This window comes from Lissotriton helveticus, chromosome 5_1, assembly GCF_964261635.1.
Source record: "Lissotriton helveticus chromosome 5_1, aLisHel1.1, whole genome shotgun sequence".
Lineage (NCBI taxonomy): Eukaryota > Metazoa > Chordata > Amphibia > Caudata > Salamandridae > Lissotriton > Lissotriton helveticus.
In genome coordinates, this window is record NC_136065.1 from 224,546,580 (window position 1) to 224,571,179 (window position 24,600).

A 24,600-nucleotide genomic window follows, 5' to 3' on the forward strand; every position below is an offset into this window, starting at 1 on the left:
CTGACCGTGGCCCTGTCTGTCATCAATGTCACAGGACTCGTATGCCTCGAAGGACAAGGAACGCAGCTGGTGGGTCACAGTTCTTGTCGCATCACCAAAACATTGGTCTCAGCTGACCCCCCCTCCTTTGTTGCTTCCCTGAATATGTACTTTGTTTGTGGCACCAAAGCTTACACTTGGCTCCCAAAAGGCTGGAGGGGTACGTGCTACATCGCCTTCATTCTTCCTCCCACGTATGTGGCTTCAGCCTACCACCACCGGCAAAAGCGCGCCGGAGATGTTGAACAAGCCGACTCCACCGGAGCACAGTTCCTGGATGCAGCAAAGGGACTTGTTCCTCTGTGGGGACCAATGGCAAATAGCCGCGCTATCCGACACCTGACTCAGGCAGTAGAAACAACCATTAACATCACCGCTGGCATCCTTGCTAACAACACGGCTGAGCTTCAGGCAGTCCGCCTGGTGGCTCTTCAAAACCGCCTTGTTCTAGATGTGGTTCTGGCCGACCGTGGAGGTGCATGCCGCATCATCGGCTCCAGCTGTTGCACCTACGTGCCAGATAACTCACCTTCAGTTTACAAAGCAATCGAACACCTCCACAGACTGTCCTCAGAGGTTCACCAGGAGCAGGAAGGATGGTCGCTTGGAGGCTGGTTCTGGGACACTTTGAAGAACTGGGGATGGAGATTGTTCACGTTTTTATTGATACCAATCATGATACTGTGTGGGTGTTGCTTAGGTATTCAATGTTTACCACCTTTATGTGCACTCATTTCCAACTGCATGTGCCCAAAGACTTTTAACTTTAAAACTGAGCACATGAGTCCCCTATACGAGATAGAGGTGCGTGGTCTCATGGGGATCGATCCGAACTGACAAGCTGGCGAGACATGTTAAAGGGAGGACTGTGGAATTTTAGTTCGTGTATTGAACATCATCTACGCCATCTTGCAGACTCACGTATGAGCATACACGACAGCCATTTTAGGTACCATGGTCTCCCTGTTCACGATCGCCCGTCAGCACACTTCCCTGAACCTTGCAAGCCTTCCCCGCGCACCCTGGCTGCCCCCGCACTCACATGCACAAGTCATGAACCCTCCCCTCCCATGACTCTGTCTCAGGGAATCACACCCCGCGCCTGACCAACACCTCCTTTCCGTCCATGGATACCCCTCCTTTGATGACCCCTTCCTCTGAGCCCGACTGCCTGTACGAACCGCTGGTCATCCCTTAGCCCGAGGATACAGTTTATTGCCCACTACTGTATGCACTCGCCTTTCCTGAAAGGAGCCACTATTGATCATGACCTCCCCACCCCCTGAGATTCGATCAGGCGCACACATTCCAAAGGAATCGGCAGAACACTCAGCTGCGTGATAGCCCCCTCCCAATCATATGAGGGGAAAGGGTCTCTACTGTTGTCATGTGTTTGGATGGGCCGGAACTGGGGGGTGCCGGGGATGTCGTTCTCATACTTCACAATGCCCTTGTTGTAATAAAGAGCGTTCACATGTCTTAAACCAGGGTATAAAAGACCAGGTCTCAGAGAGGTTGAGAGAGCACCTCGAGACGATACCTTGTTGTCTGATCTGATGTGTTCTACTCGGTCGGAATAAACTTGTTTCCTGCCTCTTTATTGGATAACTTCGTATGGTATTAGAGGCGTTTAACGCCAGGCAAATTTAACTTAGGAAACATCGACTAAATCGCCTGACCATTTTGAATTGATCTTTATCAATGCTACACACATCAGGGCGTGTCCTACCTTATGCTTACAATGCACCCTGCCCTTGGGTCTACCATAGGGGTGACTAATATGAAGTTAAGGGAAGGTTTAGGGACTGGCAAGTAAGTGTATTTGCGCAGTCAGCGTGACAGTACCAGACTGCACGCAGGTTTTGCAATGGCAGACCTTAGACACATTTTACCAGGCCGCTTCTGTGGGTGGCACAACCAGTGCTGCAAGCCCACCAGCTGCATTTGTATTTACAAGCCCTGGTACTCCTGGTGCACTTTACTGGGGACTGATAGTAAACCAAATAAGCCAATCATGGAAGTCAATTACATGTACACATTTCTTAGGGAGCACTTGCACTGTGGGACTGATTGGCAGTGGCACAGTGCCCTGAGCAGCTAGCACCAGCAAAACATCTGAGGCACATCAGCAAAAAGTGGAAGGGAGACTCACGCCAAGGTGCCAGGACTAACATTATGCAGGGGCGGATTGGCACTGCGGGCATTCGGGAATCGGCCGAAGGGCCGCTGTTTCAGTGCCCTCTGTGGGCCGTTTTTTTTCTCCCCTTTCCCAGTCCACAGAGAGTGCTCTCTGCTCTCTGTCGACTGGGAAATGGGAGAAAAAAACGGCCCACAGCACGGAGACAGAGACAGAAATGAAAGCGCTTCACTGTGCAGGCCATACAGCGATTATCAGCTGTGGCCTCTACTGCACCCCCTGCCCTGCAAAGCAATCACGCTGAGGGTGGCTGGGGAGGGGGTGATTGTTTACAAGAATCGGCCTCCCTGGGGGCCAGGTGTTTCTCAGGCCTTTTGAGCCATTTTCACCATGGCCCCCCTGGGGCCCACGCCGCCTGGGAAACAGTGATAGTCTTAACACCTCGCCCACAGCCCCTCACATTCAGGGCACAGTGGGCGAGGAAGAATGGGTCTGGCTGTGGGGGCCAGGTGATGTTTTGAAAGCGCACAATCTTCACCTTAGCCCCCCCCCCCCCGGTCCCCTCCCGTGCAAGAAGTTTTTTTAAAAAAGGGTTATAGTTCTTTCTCTGTGTCAATTTTAGAACTGATGCATTTTCAATATTACATTCAAGGAAGTCATGGTTGCAGCTTTTCTATTTTATGCAACTAACAACCATTGACAAAACCTATAGTTCTGGCTTGTTGTAGGTGTAACATTACTTGCTGTATTATATATCTGAACGCAATGACAGAAGCAAGCAAAATACCAGTCGGGCGGCACACTATGCTAAGCACAGATTTGTAGCTTAGGTGTTTTAAGCTACGCCCATAATTACATTGAACACCCCCTTTGGAGAGACCCCTCAGTTTTGTCATCCCACTTAAAGCCCTGGAAACAACACCATGTCACAGACACCTCAGGGCCTGGCACTGTGCATCATGCATGACTCATGACTTCCAAGGTTTCAGATTGACTATTGGCAGGGGCATCTTGAACGCCTCCCTTTGCTTTAGGAACTACAGCGAGGGGTGAGTTCCTGATGAGTCTCTTCTGTCTGCAACGCTGCGTACAAAGGCTCAGCTCACAATTATTGTGAAAAGGTGGGTGAGAGAGTAAGTGAAGGGATGGCTGGATGGATCAGTGAAAGGGTGAATGGATGAATGAAAGGGTGAATGGATGGATGATGAGAGAGAATGGGTGGATGGATGAGTGAAATGATGGATGGATTGATTAATTGATAAGTGAAAGTGTGAATGGATGAACAGATGTGTGAAAGGGTGGCCTTAAGGATGGATGAGTGAGTGAAAGGGAGGGTACATGGGCAAAAGATTGGATAGATGAGTGAAGGAGTGAAAGGATGGATGGATGGATGATTGAAAGGATGGATGAGTGATAGGGTCAATGGATGGATGCATCAGTGGATGAGTAGATGGATAGTTGGGTGGATGGAAGGAAGGATGGATGGCTAAGTGAAAGGGTCGATAGAGAGAGAAAGGGAGAATGGATGGCTGAAAGGGTGAATAGGTGGAAGGATGAGTGACTGGGTGGATGGATAAGAAAGTGAAAGGATGGCTGGATAGGTGAGAGGGCAAATGGCTAGATGGATGAGTGAATTGATGAATTGGGTGAAAGTGTGGATGGAGAGAAAAAGTGAGAATGGATGTGTGGATGACCGAAAGGGTGAATGTGTCTAAGGGTGAGTGACTGGGTGGATGGATGAGTAAGTGAAAGGGTGGCTGGATGGGTGAAAGGGTAAATGGATGGATGAATGAATGGATGGATGGGTGGAGAGTGGATGGATAATGGGTGGATGAGTAAAAGGGTGGATGGAGGGATGGATGAGTGAAATGATGGATGGAAGAATACATGATGGATAGGTTTGCAAATGGTTGAATATGTTTGGATCTGGATTAGCGGCATCTTATGTTTGCCACTTTACATCTCACAATGACTATCCAAGCAGATCTTCCCGACCATTTCTCTCACCAAACATGCCTGCTCAGAACCATGAATTGTAAACAAAATATCAGACTGGACAACCCAGTGCTGTAACCATATATATAGATTATTATCATATGAAATATCACAAAAAGACCTGCACAGTTGATCAAAGCTGCGTGCATACCGAAAAACCGCGAAGTACACGATTGGTTCAACCTGATATAAACTTATTTTGATTAGTGCTTAAATGGTTGTCTATTTACTTACTTACATAATAATGCGCAACCTCCTCTGATGGGTCTGTAAAACGTACCTTTTGTCCAGAAGGTTTGTTCTGAATTTTAACCCTTTGTCCTGAATTTTTACACTCCCCATGCACCCATGCCAGTTGGTCACCCTAGTCCTGACACTCCCATACAGAACTACAGAGTGTTCACCCTGCCTTTTCTATTTGGTTACTCTTGTAACCAGATGCACCACACTGCCAAGCTCTAACTCAAGAGGGGCCATCTAATCCCCTTGGCATCCCACTCTCCACAGGGCTGACCAAAGTAGGCTGAGTAAAGCTAGTAGCTAAGTACTCAAAGCTACATCGAGTGTGCCTCAATTGTCATCCCACCGAATCCAGAAAATACTGCACTAGACTCAGTTCAGTAGGTCTTCCTCAAAGGTTTACTTGACTTGCCACATCCAGCACCCAGAAATGCAATGTGTTGCTAGCCGATCCCTTCCTCTGAAGCAAGAAGGAACCGGTAGGAACCATTTTGTTTACCATTTCTTTGCACAATTTACTGATTCATTTGTGTGCCAGTTAATAATGTAACTTTATTTTAAAGGCCTCATCCAAAATGCAGACAAGGGGCATATTTCTCTGTATGCGAAACATATTAATTAGTAAGTTTTGGTTCGTTTTTGTTTGTAGTGTGTAGGTCTGACTGCACTCTATTTTAGGTCCTAGGCCAGAATGTGGCAACATGTTTGTGTGTTGATTTCAGGACATGTCTAAGACTTTATGTAATGTGATTTCCCAAAAGAGAGCTGTTTAGCCTCATTCTATGCTAGGCCTTGTTCGAGGCCTTAGCAAAATTTGCAAACTTGGCACTTCTTTCTCTGTGCAGAAGAATTAACTTTTCTAGCATGTTCAGGTTAGAATTCCTTTTTGCAGATTTTATATCATTTTCATGGTTAATTGAGTAATCCTCAGTCTCCTCATGGCCCAGACTTGAAGGCAGCAACAGATGTGAATAAAACTGTGTTTTTTGTATACAGACATCACTTGCTGGCTGTGAAATAAATTTATGACTGGATTGTACAGATACATTTTTTCAGCATTCTTTACACCCCAGACTGCCTTTTCCTCATTTGTGAATTCTTACTTTTGTTATTACATGTTCTGTTCCCAGAGATTCCAGTCTTACCCTTTCTCCTTGACTTTGTACTAGATTTCTGATTTATGTGATGATTAGCTGGTTGGGAAAGAGTATCTAACGACCTTGTGCAGGGCGTTAAGACTGCATGTAAGTATTCAGTTATCAGACCTGCAGTGCTCCTAGTCTTTACCAATGTTACTTGCTCTGTAAGCTTTAAAAGGCTTAATTTACTAAATATTTCTCTACGAATTAGACCTCAAAGAGTAACCAAATAGTGTTTCATGAAAGGGCACGCCCCTTGAATGTGGGCCACGCCCCTTGAATGTGGGCCACGCCCCTTAACTGTAGGCCACGCCCCTTGAACGTGGGCCACTTTTTTCGTCAGTGCCCGGGCCAAATTGTGATCCCTGACATTATGTAATTCTTAAATTAATCTTTCTCTTTCTTTCACGGCAAGTGTGATCTGTTAATTCGGTCACATTTTGCCACTGTATTTTAGAACTTGTAGCTTTGATGTTCTCACTATAAACCAAAACTGCATACACTCACAAACATCAAAAGGGTCTTTCAGACTGTTTTTACACCACTTTTCTGCATGTGAGAACGAGCCATTCAATGTGTTATGCAAACATCACGCACTGGCACACTGAAAATACAGGAAAATCACAAATGAGATTAAAGAAGACTTGACAGCTAAGGCATTCCAGGCATGCCCTTGCTTTTTTGTGAAGAGGTCCGAACAGCTGTGGGGTGGTTTTTTACGCATTTTTACCAGTTCCGTGTGTGATTAATTAGTCCAGTTCTTTTTAAAGACATCTGGGACTTGTAGTTCTGGTTTTATACTGGGTTACATAAAACTACAAGACCGATAATTGTAAATTTAAAAATACCAGGACTGGCTAACTAGTTACGCATGGACCTGGGAAACTTGGCAGCTACCTATGCTCACACAGTAAATAAATATAGGACGACAGGTCTGCGTGTGACCTTTCTTTGGTTCGGTTATTTTTGTTGCCATCTTTAAAGGCCACAATTCTGCAATAGAAGTGTAATACATTGATCACGATCTTGGACCATGCCCACCTTTAAATCCACAATGCCTTTAGGTGAAAGCAGCAACTACTGCACATGTATTAATCCTGGCAACCAGTGCTTAATTTGAGCTGGTGGTTTGGGGTGGGGGGCACCTGCACTTATTTTTGTGCACCACACTTATTTTTCCTCATTAGACTTTAACCAAGAGGAAGAGAGAAAAAAAAAGTACAAAAGGGGGGAAAGAAGGAGGAAGAAACATTTCCGAAAAACAGTGCCAAATGGAGAAAGCAGGGATGAGAAAGAACCAGCAAGAGTAAAATGCTGGGAGTCTCTGTTGGTGGATTAAAGAAGTATGAAACGGATTAAAGACTGCGCAGCCTTGGAATTTGGCACCACAATATTCGTAGCGCCGGCCGCGGGCTTCTGAGCGAAATTTTGAGCCCAAGCAACTTCTGTTTTTACAAAATTAGCACTGCATGCAACAAACTACATCATACCGAAACCGTTCGATCGAAGCCTCGGAGGCAAAGTCCTTCCCGGACTATCGAATGCGATGCTCTAACAAAGGAAGAATGCGTGCCACATAAATGGTAAGTGGTAACAAAGCGTAATATGAATACCAAAATACTGGGCGCAAATGGCATAGCACTAAATAAACAAAAGCGCACACTGTAGTCAAGATAAACACCTCGGTCGCCATTTAACACGAAGCCCGGCAACGGTCGGGAAAGTTTGGCCCTGGGACACGACGGATACAGGTGCGTTTTAATTCCAACAGCAGTTAGCAGACGAGAATGACCTGCCCCGCAAGATTGCATAGTGACATCAGGCGCACCGGTGCACTACCGGCAGGGCATGCGCCTAAGGGCGGCTTCTACAAGGTGGAAGCTCCCTGCTTTATGCTCCGCCCCCTTGCTGTTATGGCAGCTCCGCCTCCTCTTCTACTGTCCCAGCGCCTACCCTCCAATGTTGTTGAGCTTTTAGGCCCTGTAGCGGTAGCTCCGCCTCCAGCAAGTTTTCGCTCCACCTTCCCTTGTTTTACGTAAACTGACCCCTCCCCTATTCGCGCCTCACACGCTACGCCCCGCCCCCGTTCCGACTGGCCACGCCCTTTTAGACACGCCCTCTACTCATTATTTTGACATTCTATCTCCGCCGTGGTCTCCGGCCTCGCGCGCTCCGCCCCGCCCGGGAGCGCGCGCTGACTGTCAGATTGCTGGCCAGCTGAGCTTGCGGCGCGCGACGGTGATTGCAGCCGTTCCCGAGCCATGCTGCACCCTCAGCCCTGAGCCCCGGAGCATGGAGCCCCCCAGAGAAGCCCTGGGAGCATGGCTGCTGCTGCTCCTCTGCGGGCTCGGCCAGCTCGGCGCCGCGGCTCCGCCAGGTGAGCAGGGGACCCGGGCATCGCGCTGGAGGGAGGGAAGGTCGTATATGGAGGTAGTCAAGGAAGATGAGGAGGTATCCACCGCCAGTTAGAGGCGCGTGTGTGGGGGATACGGGCTGCTTAGCACTGGCAGGGTGGCGCATCACTCGTAAGGGACACGAACATAGCTCCAAGGTTTCAGATTGCTTATGTGTGACGTTTTCATAATTTCAGTTTAATTATGAATGATATTCAACGACTATGAGTGGCACTTTCTCGCAAGCAAAATCAAGCCATGAAGTCGAAGAAAATATATTAATATTGGAAATTACTCCCATTTGAGCAATGGGACACTAAGAAGATATAAAAACTGCTGCCAAGCACCAAAAATGGAAGTACATTAGGATGTGAGAGAGGCCCCAGCCTCACTGACACAGCTCAACTTTGTGCAGACTGCAGACAGTGACTGCAATGCAGAGCTCAGCTCAGGCACTGCAACTTTACTTACACACAGTGCCGGCTTTAGGGCAATGTGACTGGTGTGGTCGCACTGGGCGCTGACATGTGGAGGGGCACTGACCTCAAGGGGGTGCTACGTTTAGCAATAACTTCTGATTGGAGGGATGAGGTGCACTTTTGTCCGGTGGTAGGGAGAGAATCTGAGGAGGTAGTCATATGGTGTGGGGGCGCCAAAAATGATTGTCGCACTGGGCGCCACCAGCGCTAAAGCCGGCCCTGTTGGCACATTTACATAAATCGTGGGCTGAACAGGTTCACGCCCAAGAACCAGAATCCAATTACTGAGGCTGCCTCTGCCTAAAAATATTTCTTTTCACGCACTTTTGCAAATAATGACCCTGCCATTAAGAAACATGTGCAATCTGAACTGCCTTCAGGCAAAGATGATACAGGCCTGATGTCTAAATCTGAACCGGAAGCAAACAAAACACATTCATTTCTCTAGTTCATGTGATGTGTTAGTCCACTAGGCAATGTAAGCCATCTTGAACTCCATCATTTTAAAACTTATCTTTATTAAGAGACACTGGGTCAATTAATAGACAAGATCTGAATCACGAATTTTTCATCATATACCTTTGACCCAGATCAAGAGTTAAAAGGCAGGAAAGGGAGGACGGAGGAAGCGAAGCTAGGAAACCAGTGAGAAGCGGAGAAAACATTAATGAATAATGAAAAAAATGACCTGCATGATTGAGATCAGGAGTCAGAAAGTGCAGAGTCATGGAAAAATGAGTATGTAGGGGAATCAAGACTAAACTAGACCCCTTGGCACCTGAGAAAATATTTGGGGCCTTGTACTTACCTTTTTTTACAGATTAAAAGCTGGGTATTAGTATTTACTAGTTGCATTATTACCCCACTAAAACACTTTGGTACTCTTACAGATCTCTGTGTATGGCAAGAAGTAAATAAAGTGCTTGCTCTTATACTTTTAAATATGGCAGGTTTTCTCTCCTTCTCCGACAATCGTATGCAGAGAACTCGCAAAATGGAAGGAAGTTCTTCTATGAGCAAATCGTTAAATATGATCTGTCAAGCAAAAGAAAATGTATCCGCTGGTGGTTGATTATTTAAAATGTGATTAGTTATTAATACAAAAACTCAATGGAAGAAAAATGTAAACAGAAACTACAGTATTCTACCAGTTTGATGTTGCCGCAGGTGGTCTCAGTGACGGTGCAGGAGGCTACGCTACTGCTAGTGGCGAGGAGTCACCTGCATCGGACAGCAGCTCTCGCTGATGCCTTCAGCAGAAACAAGATACACACCACAACAAACTATTCGTGCATGCACACTCCTTCACTTCCTAAAGGCAGACATGCACAGTACATTACTACCCACACTCGAACATGCAAGACATCATAGCTCCGTAAATGGAGAGCATGTAATGCTTACTTTGGAGCCAAGTTGCAAACGGAGAGCCCCTCTTTCGATCCCCCAGTGACTAGTCTGCAACACCATCTGCACAGCACTCGCCACGCTAATGTAAATTCAGTCCCAACAGTTGTGTTCACTCAGAGCTTCTCACTCACAGCGCGCAGGTGTTGTCAACTCGCTTAAATGTATTATTGATTCATTTTAGTGCGGTGATGCGGACCACCACACTAAAATGCGTTAGTCTAACGCTGTTGCGTGGTACTTGGCAGGGCTGCCGAATGGGTGCTAACTCATCAGCCAAAAGAAACTGGGACTCATGGAGGGCGTGCGCGCATGTGGAGAATTTACCTCTTAGACAGTAGTACACACATATGCAACCCAGAGGATTCTGAGCTAGAAAAGGGCACTTCTTTTTAATCGGGGGACATGTGGGAGTTTATGCAGGATGGGGTTTTAAGTATATCCTCCTACAGAAGTGGGGGGCGTTTAAACATATTTATCTCAGAGTGGATGGGTACAATGCAGATAGGGACTATGGGGTATTTATCCTTGAGAGAAGGTGACCAGTACCATTTGGGAATGCAGAGAATATTCCTTTGGCACAACCGGGCATAAACTGTTTTGGTTGTAAGTGACAGGATCATGAGAGAATATGGGCAATGGCCATCAACTTCTAGGTTGAAGTAAGGGGGTTGCAGCACTGGATGAATAGGACATATGTTCATAGAGATTTGGGATTGTATTTACCTCCGGGGAAATACGACAGTTGTAGGTATTACCATGAGGAAGGAGAGCCATACACATAAATAAACAGTGTCTTTTATCACAGAGATAAATTAGATATTTCCCCCAGAGATGATGGAATATATTTTCCAAGGCCAACTTGGCGAGTATATATTATATGATGGTCATTTGTTACTAAGAGAGTATGTTATGCATTTGTAACAGGGTAAAGTAGCCCCTTCTCATCATTGTTTATAGATCCTTTTGCGATTTTTTTTATAGTAGGAAGTTAACCCCCCCAGTAAACTTGTGTGTGATACTTATGTACTTTTGGTAGTGCGTTCATGGTGGAGAGTAATGCACTCCGGTATCTGTGTTGTCAGTATTTGTGACCTGGATAAAAAGGCCATTCCGCACTGTATACCATAAGCCTTGTCTTCCGTGTGATCCTTCTTACTCCCAGAAGGCCTTGCTGTGTACGCAGACATTGGAATTAGTCCAGCAGTTTGTCTAACTTTATTTATTTCAGTCATTTATTATGCATATTTATGTGAGATCCCGTACTGTTAGGCTGTTTACGTATTCTGTTTGTGTTGCTTTCTACCACGTGTGTGCATGCTGTGCATTGCTTCTTCTTTTACTCGCTTGGGTTGACAGTCTGGGTGTATTTGAGTCCTGAAGGGATTGGTGTCAGGTGTGGTTTTTCTTCTCACTGTTTATTAAAAAGGGCGTTTGCAATAACTTGTGTGGGTGCTGCTTGAGGGAGTTATGCGGCCCTCCATAAATGGCTGACCTCTAACAATACAAAAAGACTAGCACCACTGACCCTGCAGGTTTGTGGCGTGACCTTTGGCACTAGCTTGTCACAAGTTCCACCAAACTGCTTTGCAAGGTTGTCTTTCATTGTCTAATTGTGAGGTTTTCAAGCAAATACTGCAGGGTTACAGCTTTGTCTTTCCTAATTAAAAAACACACATTGCTTATAAATTGTGGCATGGAGGGAGACCTTTCTGTAAAATGCATAATAGTGGATCCCTCATCTCGATAAATAGACATGAGTGAACTAGGGATTGTCAAACCATAGCATTTAGGTGACTGCTTCCACCAGCCGCATCGAAAAAACAGAAGTCAGGCTTGATTTGTTGGCAAATGCTGCTTTGAGTTGCTATCACTGCTTAATTATGTATTTCGTGGTTTAAACAATAGTATGTAATTATTTCTGCCTGTCGACAGTCATTAAGAGTCTACTATATTTTCTCACTGGATTTTATGACAGTATTTTCGCTACTTTATCGCAGATTTTCCTTTACTTTAAAACAAAGAGTAAATGCTCCACTGCCATTGCTGTTTTACTGGAGATACTTGTGCCATTAGACTGTGGAATGTGTATCACTGTGCAAGTCATTAACAGTGCTTAATTTGTGCCGGGCTACTCATTTTTGGAGACCAGTCTTATTTTCCTCATCTGATTTTGTCCCAGAGTAAGCGATTGGAAAACCGAAATGGGAGAATTTAGGAATAGAAAGCAAAACTGTGACAAAGGAGAAAGCAGGGTTGAAAATGAACATGCAAGAGTAAGATAAAGAGATAGGAAAGGTACAACGGTGGACAAAGTAGACACGAGCTAGCAGTAAGACTATGTACCCTTGATGTTTGGGTAACACCTAGCATTTGGCAGCTCCTGTGTTGGGCTTCTAAGAAAGTCTTTGGATCCGTGCACTTTTTTTATTTTTACAAATTTAACAGAGGTCGTGTAACTCATTTTCCTCACTGAACCAAGGGCAGAATGCAGATCCCATGAAACCCCTGCAGTGTAGGGGGTGGTGGAGGGAGCTCACCCTTCAAGGACCCCCTGACAGCCAAAGGCCTGTGAATATCTGCAAATTACAAGTCTCAAGGACCCCTCAACACATTCTGAAAAGGGGTGCCATCATTTTGTGTTCTGCCACTGCATTGAGTAATGGAATATGTGATATAATATGCTGTCTGTGGGCAAACCTATTCTGTTTGACAAATGGTAAAAGAAAATACTTTGGTAAATATTACAATAATCCTAGCAGTATTCAAATGTAGTATTTAGAACAAGTTCCACCTGGGTGTTTTTTGTTTTTTACCTTAAGCAACATTCTTGACTGTTTCTTGTCCTTTGTCTCCACTTTTTGCAAGGTGTGGTTTGGATTCAACGATCAGACAGAAAGTGAACTCCCTGTCTTGACGTAAATGTTTCCATTCCTGTGTTGTGAAGAATGTATGACGCCCATAAAGCTGATAAACCACTTTTAGTTATGATTTGATAGTGTTTTCTTAGATGCACTTTCAGTGGTGATGCATGTGAAGTTTTCTATGTGGTATCATTTCAAAGAACAATGTAGGCTTGGATGTCCTCTGCAGTGCCACTGAAAGAGGGATGTTGCATTTTTCCCTGCAGATCCGACTGTCTTTAAGAGCACATAAGAGAGGAGCCTACTCTGAAACGCTAGTAGCAGGCCCATTGATTCCCAATACGTAAACAGGCCGCTGCACTTTCACACCATAGAACTAGCCGGTCAATAATCCCCACTTTTCATACCAATTAAATTTGAAATTGGAAAATGAATTTGAATTTCAGCATAATTTCATTGTGTGTCTGTGTGTGTGTGCACAGGAGGTTCATCTTTGTGCTTGCATTGCCGCTAGTTCCCTATCAACGAACAAAGTTTTGCATTATATAGTGCATGTTTAGAGCAAGTGCCTGACAGCAGGCAGTTTTCTGAAGCAAAACCTTCCCTGTTCATCCAACGTGTTAAAGCTGGTATAGAACCAGTTAATGTTAAGGCTGGCAAAGAATCATGTTGATGTCTTCTCCGTTTTTGGCCTGGTTGGGAAGTACGGCTATGTCATTCTTCCATAGCTGTGTTGATTTAAAGTGAGAAAAAAAAACACTTTCACCTGTAATGACTTTGAATAGTTCAGAGCAGGTTATTGAAATGTTACACGGGTTATTCCACTTCAAAGTGAAATAAAAAAAAATACCCCCTTGAGTCAGTTGAGCTAGTCGTGGAATATTTCCTTAGTTGTATATTTGAGTGATTTGCACTGCGTGCAGTGGCAGGGGTGCCAAGTGCTGCCTTAATGATCCCCGAGCGGACCAGGTTAACCACCCCAAGGATGCAGACCAACCTCTCACATCCTGGGTTACTGCCTTCAGCTCCTTGTTTTGCACTTTGTCAGCAAATATTTACCAGTTAACTAGCTAGTGATGTGCAAACTGGAGTCGTCCTAACTTGTTATTTTTTTTCAAGCAGGTTCAGGTGGTTGACTTCCATTCTTTATACAGTAGAGCTAGAAAGAGGGCCACAGGAATTAATGCGGCAGCGGAGCACCAAATTATGCGGCAGGGTTGACTGAATTATGTGTAGGGCTCTCAGTTTTATGGTATTGATTTTTTAGTATTTCCGTCTGCATTTATCCATATTTAATTTTTACCCATCTAATTGGTATTTATCCATATTCATTTTGGGATTTTGAGAGCCAATGGAGTTGTAAAATGGTATATTTCCACATCTATTTAAGTGATAAATTTGCAATCATACTTTGATGCTGGACGCGTTTTAACAAATTAGGCAGTCACAAACAACAAAACACTACATCCACAGATAATATTAGCATTCTATACAAATATATGATGAGCTATCCCTGTATTTATGGACATGTCATCTCGTTTTTTAACCTCCCCATGATGGCTATAAGTTCAGCTGTTGGCCTGGAATTCATGAAGAACAGTATGGAGAGTCATTCATAAGAAGCACAATTTTCTGTATTTTTCTGCTTTTAAAAATAAATACAGATAGGAAACGTATTGTTTTGTGTCTGTATTTATCTGTAAAAATCAGTAAAAACTGAAAACTGGGAGCCTTAATTGTGCACCAAAAAGGGCAAATTATGTGGCATAATAAGGCACCTTTTCTGATCGAATTACTTCTTTATTTTGTCATTTTTAATACCAGTGAGCAAATATTTCATCTCATTAGTGCTATTTTAATAACCAGATAAGAAATAAGCAACTGAAAGATGACTAGTTGACCTTTGCAAAGGGCCTTCTACTGCACACAAAATGTTGCCTCTTTTTAGTAATGTTTGAGCTAGAAACAAATATTTTTGTTAAAATTTGAAGGTTATGCAGCAGATGAAGGATTATGTGGAAAATGCGTCAAATCTCTTAGTATGGGGAAAAAAACAACAACAAAAACAACAGAATCACATCATTCCAGTGGTCCTGGTTATGAGAGAAACTAAATATTATGAAACAGTTCTTTTAATTGCCATATTTTTATTAATAGCACAAGAAATATTTTTGAATTTGTTTCAAGTGAAGTGACGGATACAACAATGTGTGATAGATACAGAGGCGCAACTAGAGTCAAATTTCGGGCAGGGTGGCTACAACATTTTTTTGGGGGGGGGGCTAATTCTTCCAGCAATCGGCAGAGTGAAGATGCAGGGCCTCTAAGAAGGGGTGAAAGAACAACAAAGCCTCGTTAACACGTAAATGGTCTTTTAAAGACCTGTGAAGTACTCTGGTGCGGCTGCAGTAAGACAGACACCAGACCACAACAGCTCAAAAACTGTCTGTGTGTGCGCCCGGGATGCTGTTGAGATTGGGCTGACACACATGACGGGGGTGGGGCAGGGGGGTCTAAAGCCCTTTGCGTGCCTGGTGTGATATTGTGTAACAAAATGAATGTTGCTTTCCAAACGCTGAACACTAGCTTTGTATCCAGAGACGGTTTCATGCACAATAGGCATCAAAATAGCCAGGCGGTGCTATTTGCTCAGTGTTCTGTGGAAGGGTGGCTACCTAGAAGGTGCAATAGGCACATATGAAGATATACCTCTTTGGCGCCTAACGAGTTATCGCCATAACATATACTGCTGCCTAAAACACGTTTGTTATCCTTATATTGGTTCCTTGCTAGTATCCGTCAGGATGCCCCCATCATAATTTCAGAATGAAAAATTAAAAGGTTTGTAAAAGAGAGGGGAAATCTTTCAAGTAGACAGTGTATGTTACTTTAGGTTTCATAGTTCATCAAAGTCTACCATTGATGTGGACAATATAGACAGGGCTTTAAGTGGGATGAAAAAACTGGGGGGTCTCTCAAAGGGGCGTGGCCAGTGTAGTTAGGGGCATGGCTTTAAAACACTTACGCTAAAAATCTGTGTTTAGCGTAGTGTGCCGCCCGACTTGTACTTTGCTGTTTCTGTCATTGCATCCAGATATAAGATACAACTAACATCATACCTACAACAAGGCAGGACTATTGGCTTTGTCAATGGTTATTAGTTGCATAAGATAAATAAGCTGCAACTATGGCCTCTTACATATAATATTGAAAAGGCTTCCACTTAAAGCCCTGGTCACCCTTCCACAATTTTGCTGCTCTTGCGTTTCAGAAAGAGAAGGGAAATCCAGAAAGAAAATGACTCTTTAAAGGATTTCCCTTCCCCCACAACGCTCACCTGGCATGACGTCATGGACGTAACTTCTCTGCTAGTGAGAAGTGAGGGCAGCGCACATCGATGTGCCTGCTGTCCGGAAACGGGTCTCTATCGGGCTGTTTTGTGCCCTGACACTTTTTTCCCACTGCAGTGACCGCAAACTGCGGTCACTGCAGTCCGGAAAAAAAAGACGGACCGCCTGTGCCAGGGCTCAAAACTGAGCCAGATAGAGACCCGTTTCGAGGCCCCCTTTAAAAAACTGCCGGTGCTCAGATCCCTTGAGACCCGGCCCACTTAAAGCCCTGAATATAAAGCATGTACGCACTTATTTTTCATGTAACTTGTCATAAGGGCATTAGCCTAAGAGCAAGACATTGTTCAGCTTTCATAAAAAGTATGGGAAACTTCATGTGTTTTTTGCAATTTTCACCCCGAGTGGGATGGGTATGCTAGGACGTGAGTCCCAGGCTCTCCACACCACTGGAGTCAAGCTATCCAGGCTGAATGAAGGCTGATAGCCAGAAACCGGTCCTTGGATGCTTGATTCCGGTCTGGGAAAGACATGGCTTGGTAGTTCGGACTGGACTGTTCCCATGAGGCACAGGGTCAGAGCTGATTTGCATATAGCCAGTGTCTAACCCAGGGTGGTGTGGAGTGCAAAAAAACGATGGATTTAGGCCCAGATCCTTGTACTGGGGTGAATGTATGACATTGTTCTACATTCTGTCCATCAACTGTGTTTTATGCAATTTTCACCCCGAGTGGGCTGGGTATGCTCAGACGTGAGTCCCAGGCTCTCCACACCACTCGAGTCAAGCTATCCAGGCTGAATGAAGGCTGATAGCCAGAAACCGGTCCTTGGATGCTTGATTCCGGTCTGGGAAAGACATGGCTTGGTAGTTCGGACTGGACTGTTCCCATGAGGCACAGGGTCAGAGCTGATTTGCATATAGCCAGTGTCTAACCCAGGGTGGTGTGGAGTGCAAAAAAAAGATGGATTTAGGCCCAGATCCTTGTACTGGGGTGAATGTATGACATTGTTCTACATTCTGTCCATCAACTGTGTTTTTTGTTTTTTCAAACTTTATGATGTCGTCATGACCAGAAATAAGTGAATGTAAATCATAAAGACAGCACAAGTTATTAAATACAACCACAAAATTGTTTTTTTTTTCGATTCATTCAATAGACTTTTCGGTGAATGTGATAAACCTACCTTTCCAGATAGCTTCCCCGAGTTTTCTGTAAAGCCCTCCTCTCCACCTTTGAGCAGAAGTGTTATCCTTGCATGGACTTTTGTGACTCTTGTCAATCTCAGTTTGTCCCCCATAGATTCCCCTTTCCCCTACCCTTGCCTGTCATTGCCAGCTTGGGCAAGTGCCACAGCTCCCGATCTAACAGTTGCTCACCCTCCCTCTAGAGGCCTTGCACACTAACTCCGCTTTCCATCTGTCCTATTGGGCGCTGCACTTCGAATGGCTCGGGAGGGGGGAGGGGAGGTATCAAGCTCGTCGTGACCCCCTGGTGTGATCTGATGCACTGTCTGCTCAGAGCTGCACATGTATGTCAGAGTGACTCAAGCCAGGGGCACGCCTGCAAGCCCAGTTCTAGAATATCACACAACTGTGCCGGGGTGGCCCAACCACCAACAATTACCCCTTTTGCAACAAGACTGCCATCGCTGACTCGGGTGATGGGAGGGTCCCAGGACCCAGATCACAACTACAAATCACCACGAAGAGACAACCTGCCGCGCACTCATCATGCACATGGGTTAGGATGGAAGTGTGCCAGGTCCACCCATCAATGGAACACCTCTGTGGAGGTGAACGCACCTTCCACGTCACCAGTCTTCACCAAAGTGGTCCAGGAACAAAGTTCTCCAGCTCCACTGGGTGGATCATAACAGACCGATATCTGCACAAAGTGCCGGAGGCCAAATATTTGCCGAACGCTACAATGTGAAATACCCAGTGATAAAACATCCTCCTCAAACATTAAACTGCTGTCCAAAAACTCAAGTCACCTGTCTGAGTGCCATGCACGCATTTTTGAATTTCACTGTAGTTCGAGACTCCCCGAAGTGAATGCATGTTATGTGTTACTAAAACTCCACAGCTGTGAAATAGAAGGATGTGTAATTGTGTAGGGTTCTGAAAAAGACGAAGTTTCATTGTCAGCGGACCACTGAGAACAGGGCGGTGCCAGGCAGTCATGCTAACGCCCTCGCTCCCACCCCGCCCCTTGTCATTCAAACAGGAAAGGTAGCTTTTCTCAGGTATGCGGTGTGCCGCCTGTTTACCTTACTGGGTGAGTCAAGGAGCTGTCATTCGGCAGGCGCGGTGTTTGCTGAGCAGACAGTCCTCTCCCTGACTGCTGCACGCCTGCTTCTAACACCTGCTGCTTGTGGTCTCTCAGCATTATCGACCCTCTGTCCACCACCGAGCTGTCTCTTACACTCAGGAATGGCATCTCGGAAGGCGCTTGCAGGTCTCGAAGGCGCGCTGTTCAGGCTCGGGTGTTTATTTACCTGTATCCGGTATCTCGGGCCTTTAATGGCCCGCTTATCTGGCTGCTTCTGTGCTTTATCTGTTACCTGCCCAGCAGGTGTGAGAGGTGCCCACTTACATCTACCGCAGCAGCTTGCCTGACTCGCTGAAAGGTCACCTCTTTGACCTGGTCAGATGCTGGCTGTACACCTCCTGCTTTTGAGACCGCTGTTCCCCATCCTCCCCCAGTGTCCCGCCTACTTTTAGAAAACAGAGTGTATTGACATTGGCTATGAAGTTTCCGGCCCAAAGGCATGTTCTGAACTATTGATTGCCCTGATACTTGTTTTTTATGAACTACCTTTCCTTCAGCAGCAGAAACAACCGTAATAAAAGCAATATACAAACCTAGCAAAGCCGAAGGCCTTCTAGGGAGTATAAAATATTATAGTGCAGTCTGACGATATTTTGTTGATCGTTCTGGAAACATATGTTTGCAACTGGAATTTTAAGATTGGAGTCATTTTTATTACAGTCGAGTTCCTATTCCCCTCCCTTTCTTCTCCATAATGTTTCCCCTTTCCTAATTTTTGTTCTGTTGTTAATCTCCCCGATAGGTTTTCTTGGAGTTATAAACTATGCGGTAATGAAAGATCAATTGTATATTGCTGTTGTGTACAATGGTTTTTATGCTGATAGTCATTTGTAACTATAAAAAGCTCCAACTAAAATGTCAACAAATTTAACACCAAAAGCAGTGTTCCTGATGGCACATGGATGCCACCCAGGCACACCATTCGAAGAGGGATGGGGTGGAAGTGCAGCAGCTTCGGCCCTGGCTTGCTTCTTGGCATTGTGCTATCTGCCACTAGTCCCCAGGGTCATGAAGGCAGCAGCAGGAACAGAGAGTGAACGGTGTACAGCCCTGTTTTCTTTCTGTAGGTTCTGCAACATGCCCTTCCCCATAAAACCTCACTAGCGACATTGCGCCGAAGGTTTTATGATGTTACTTCCGCTACCAGTAAAAGAAGGTTTATCCCTTGGCTCACACACTTCTACTTTCGTATTTATCTCAAGTTAATTCTGTGCACACAATGTATACATTACAATCTTATCCACACACTTGTATAGTTTAGACCATTTATTTATAAAAATGTTTATTCTTGTTCACAATTAGTTTAAAAATCACAAAGCAATATCACAATGTTGCATAAAAGGTTTTTCCTTCATACGCATAAAAACATACACTACAATGGTTAAAAAGGGCAATGAAAGTTAATTGCACTGAATTTATAAAAATGGAGAAGATCACAACAAAGGAGAGACATACACGAGACACAAACAATTTGTCATTAGAAATTACACATCCGAGACTCAAATGATTGTCACAAACTAAGCCTAGGCCCGTTATTTTCTGGACTCCAGGGTAGTTTTTTCTCACGATTGTGTGTATGCGGCGTCGATGCGTTTCGATGGCTTAATATCGATACTCTGCCATCTGAGTACATTTTTTTTATGCATAAATGGTCTAAACTATACAAGTGTGTGGATAAGATTGTAATGTATACATTGTGTGCACAGAATTAACTTGAGATAAATACGAAAGTAGAAGTGTGTGAGCCAAGGGATTAACCTTCTGTTACTGGTATAGTACTCCAATACCCTGGTGTTCATAGGGGGTCTCTCTCATCTATTTGAATGTTACTTCCGCTACCCCTGGCTTTTACTGAATTGGCATACACGGTGCTACCGGGCCCATTCATGTGACACATGGTCTGCTTAGGCTGACTTGCGTTGTCATTAACTTTACTGACTACTCTTAGTTGGACCTCTCTAAAAGTCGTTCTTGAGGCATAGAGCATGTGATTGACATGCCGGCCTAGGATCATAGGTCACATTGTTGCTGTGTCTACATTCTTCTCATTCATCTTATGTCTCACCACTTCTGACACCAATATCTGTGGCAAACTCCTTCCAGCAAGGACTGCATTGGCCCTCTCCTCTGGGTTATGTGTTGCTGACATAATGGTGGATGGTATGGTGAATAGCAACCATCAGCTGGAACCAAAATTGTCAAACCATTTAACAAGTTCTAAACAATACCACAGGACCATGCTGTGGCATCCCAACAATTTGGACAAAATCAGTATTTGATTCCTTCTTCATTATTGATATAAAGAATCTAAACTCAGCTTTCTGTCTACTCGTCCAATTTTGGCCTTTCACCAAGCTGAGCTTTTGGTGTGAGTTCAGTTGGGTCCTCAGAACAACTGTCATTCTACCCAAATCCATAACCAAAATACTGGCAACTGTCCCATATCAGCTCTCTTCATTCCAAAACCATTGACTCTTGTGCAGTTATGTTTTTTCTTTAGTCTCCACCTTTTAACTCTCTGAGCCCCCAAGTAGACCCAATCCCATATCTTTTTTTATAAAGTAACACCTATATTTGATTTTTTGTGTCCAATCTGCTACCCCCCTCTTAACCCTAACACCTAGTGCTTACCGTTGTTGATTTTTTTTCCCCTGAAGTTAATTCTGTATCCCGATGTAATTGATCCAAGGAAAACACATAACCTTCAGAGTACCGCTTACGTAACATCCCAGGTCAGCTACTTAGTAATTATGGGATATATGAAAACAGATTTTCTTGACCCGCCAAGTAGTACTTTTCAGCAGCATTCAAGTGAATGTTTGGTGTTTGATGGGTGAGACAGGAAGGCTGTACCAAATCACTTGCTCTTCCTTTAAAATGGTTGGTATGTTCAAAAGCAGAGGATTGGTTGTATGTTATGACTGCTGTTGGGCCTCGTAATAGCCATTAGTTAAAAGTGTATTGGGTGTATGTTAGGCATTTGTTCTTAATGCATTTTGCTGTGTTTTCTTGTGGAGAGTGTTCGTATAAGCTTGGTGATGCCCAAAAATATGGTAAATCTGCACCCTGTTGGATGTGATTTAAAGCTTCTGTCTAATGTTTGGTGTTGCATGTGGTGTGTGATTGGAGATGTGTGTTGTCAGTACAGTGATACCCAGTTATATGGCATTTCTCTTCAGGAAGCATGTAGTGTTCTGTCCAACATGTCCTGTTATGTTATATTTATTTGTATAGCGCACTAATCATCCCAAGAGGGTATCCAGGCGCTTGGGTAGGTGTGTAGGTTTGGGGTCTCAAGGTGCTGATATGAAGAGCCAGGTCTTCAGCTTTTTGCGGAACTCAAGAAGTGAGGAGGAGGCTCTGATGTGTTGTGGGAGGTTGTTCTGTTTCTTGGGTGCGATGTAGGGGGTGACCAAACTCCAGTTTTGCTTTTGCGGATGCAGGGAACGTGTGCGAGTGAGTGAGGCAAGAGTAGGTGTCTGGTGGGTTGGTGTTAAGAGTTTGTGTGTGTGGTGGTGTGCGCCCTGAATGGTTCTTTGAAGGGGGCAGTAAAGATGAACCTAGAAATGAGAAGCTGAAAGACCTGTAGATCAGTGGACCCCTTACGCAGATGGATGCAGTCCCATAATATATTTTGAAGCATCAGTTTGCGCAGTTTATTTTACATAACTGTACTACTATCTCTTGATCCCCGTTAGTCACGTTTTTTCACTTATTCAGTCATTCGCTCATTTCTTTTTCTATTTTATTTACATTTAAATCTCTTCTGCTTCTTTCTCGGCCCATTGTTTGTCCACCTCTCGCACTTCTCTGTATCTCACTCACTGCCTGTTCAGCTGCCTCTCTTCCAACTTCGTTGTTTTTGTCTGCCTCCTTTGTCTGTACAGATAAGTTGCTTTGGGGCTTCACAGGGCTTTAAGTGGGGAAAAAAACTGGGGGTGCTCTAAAAGGGGCGTGGCAAATTTCTTAAAGGGATGTGGCCTATCCGAGTAGGGGCGTGGTCGAAATCAAGATAACTAGCGTTGTGTGCTTAAGAAAATCATGAAGTCGCATCCAGCAAAGGATAATAAAATATGCCAAAAAGTATATTTATTAAGTATATGCCAGAAAATACCAAACACTTTAAAAAAACATTTGCTATTGCCAAACTTAGAATTTAAAAACCATCTTCACTAAAGGATGTGTTGTTAAATTCTGAGTACAGGCAGAGGCGCCACTAGGGCTAAATTTCATGGGGGGCTAAGAAAAAATTTCGATGGGGGGCTGAATCTTTAAGCAATAGTCAGAGTGGAGCTGCAGGGGCTCTTAGAAGGGGTGAGACAACAACAATTCTTCATTAATATGCAAATGGTCTTTTAAAGATCTGTGAAGTGCTCGGGTGAGGCTGTGTGTGTGAAACATGTCACACAGCATTCCCCATGTTATCCTACGGGCAAGATAGCCTTTCAATAGTGAAAAACGAAATTGGCAGTATCTCACTATCAAGACATGTTACCAACACTAGTAACACCAAAGAAAAACCGGGACGTCTGCTCACCCTACCTTTGACCTTTGAGGCCCGAAAATAGAGCCCCCTAGAGCCCCCTTTCGTGGCCCTCAAAAAAAACTGGGGGGCTCAGACCCCCCCCACTTAAAGCCCTGGGGCTTCATCTGATGTAGCAGCTATTCTTCCCTGTCTGTGTAACTGTCGTTCTCATTGTTTAGGTCTGGCTTGAGAGTACAGATATCTGCAGGTCGCCTAGCTAGCAATTCTTTAAAAACACACAGGGTTTGCTTAAGCTCTACCCTCAGGAGTATACATACCCCTCTCACCTTCCACTTTTCTTTATTTGGTGAGTATTTTTCCATTTCAGAAAGAAGCGCCGTCGGAATACATACATTACTAGTTCAACATCTGAAAAGTATCACAATCACCACCCTGTTTGTCTTTATCTCCTAAATACATTGTACAGAAATCAATCCTTTTTTGCTCCATTTTCTCCAGTGTAATGATTGAAAGTATGGGCCCTGGGCCCTCATGATGGGCGCAGCAAGGATGGACACGGACACCAGGAATGAGTGGTAGGAAAGGTCGTGAGCACGTGCGCTCAGCCTCTTTTATTGGCAGCGTCATGTGACACCATGACGTCTGTGGTGGGTGGGTGTATAGAGTGTTACATTACACAGGAACACTAGAACGTGTACACACCAAGACACTACATCACTCCCCTTTTTAATCAATGAAAAAAACTCAACTTGATAATTCACATTTGGGGAATCAACTTATCTCAGGATGCAGTGAAGTGTTCAGTTCCATCAAGCTTTTCTATCCGCCGCAGCTTGGGAAAGGGCAGGTGGAATTCAGTCTGTTTCGGGGAACTTTTGTCCGCTCTGGCACAGGTTGGGGATGCTAGATGGAAACAGTCTGTAGACGACTGGGTAGCCCCTTTTTCCTCACAGTCCTTGTGTTGTTGGCTTCCGTGGTAACGGGTGCTGTTGAAGTTCTTGCAGCTCACCATGTAATGGATGGTCACGTACCAGTTCGGCCTCGGACTAACAGTGGGAACCTATTTTGCACTGACACCTTTACCTTCTTTACTCCTAACTGTGGCAACGGCCACGTGGATGTACTTCCTCTCTGCTCTTCAACTGTGGCAACGGCCACATGGAATAACTTCCTTCCATTCTTAACTGTGGCAACGGCCACGTGGATGTTCTTCCTAGCTTGTCACGGTGGCGGAGGTGCCACTCAGATCTCTCCTCTTCTTCCTTTCTGTTTCACAGTGGCAGACATGCCACACCGCTCTCTCCTCTTCTTCCTTTCTGTTTCGCAGTGGCATACGTGCCACACAGCTCTCTCCTCTTCTTCCTTTCTTTTCGCAGTGGCAGACGTGCCACACATCTTCTTCCTTTCTTTTCCCAGTGGCAAGCGTGCCACTCGGATCTCTCCTCTTCTTCCTTCCTGTTTCGCGACATCACTCGGTCCGATCTTGCATCTTCTCTCCTGACCTGGCTCCTCCATGCAGGGCGCGCCCGCTGCATGTGTGATCCTGGTGTGTCCCCGACTGGAACACTTCCTCCTTCTTCCTTAGCTTCCCGAGTTGGTGTCACGAACCCTCTACTCTGGATTCTTGTTGGTGACGTTCGTGGATTGGTGTTCAGGGATCTTGATTAGGTCGAACGTCCTGGACCGTTTGGCGGTCCCGTCCTGCTGGTGTTTTGGCAGGTTTCTTCGTCCTGTCGGACTAGGC

General features: G+C 44.9%; 1 protein-coding gene across 1 annotated transcript in view; it reads left to right on the forward strand.

Annotated features, from left to right (window-relative positions):
• The first annotated feature begins 7,681 nt into the window (after positions 1-7,681).
• Positions 7,682-24,600, forward strand: part of NPDC1 (neural proliferation, differentiation and control 1) — a 451,514-nt gene continuing 434,595 nt past the window's right edge. The window contains exon 1 of the mRNA XM_078642049.1: positions 7,682-7,927. Coding sequence (XP_078498175.1) covers positions 7,843-7,927 — 85 coding nt within the window. The 5' untranslated portion in view covers positions 7,682-7,842. The remainder of the gene's footprint in view (positions 7,928-24,600) is intronic.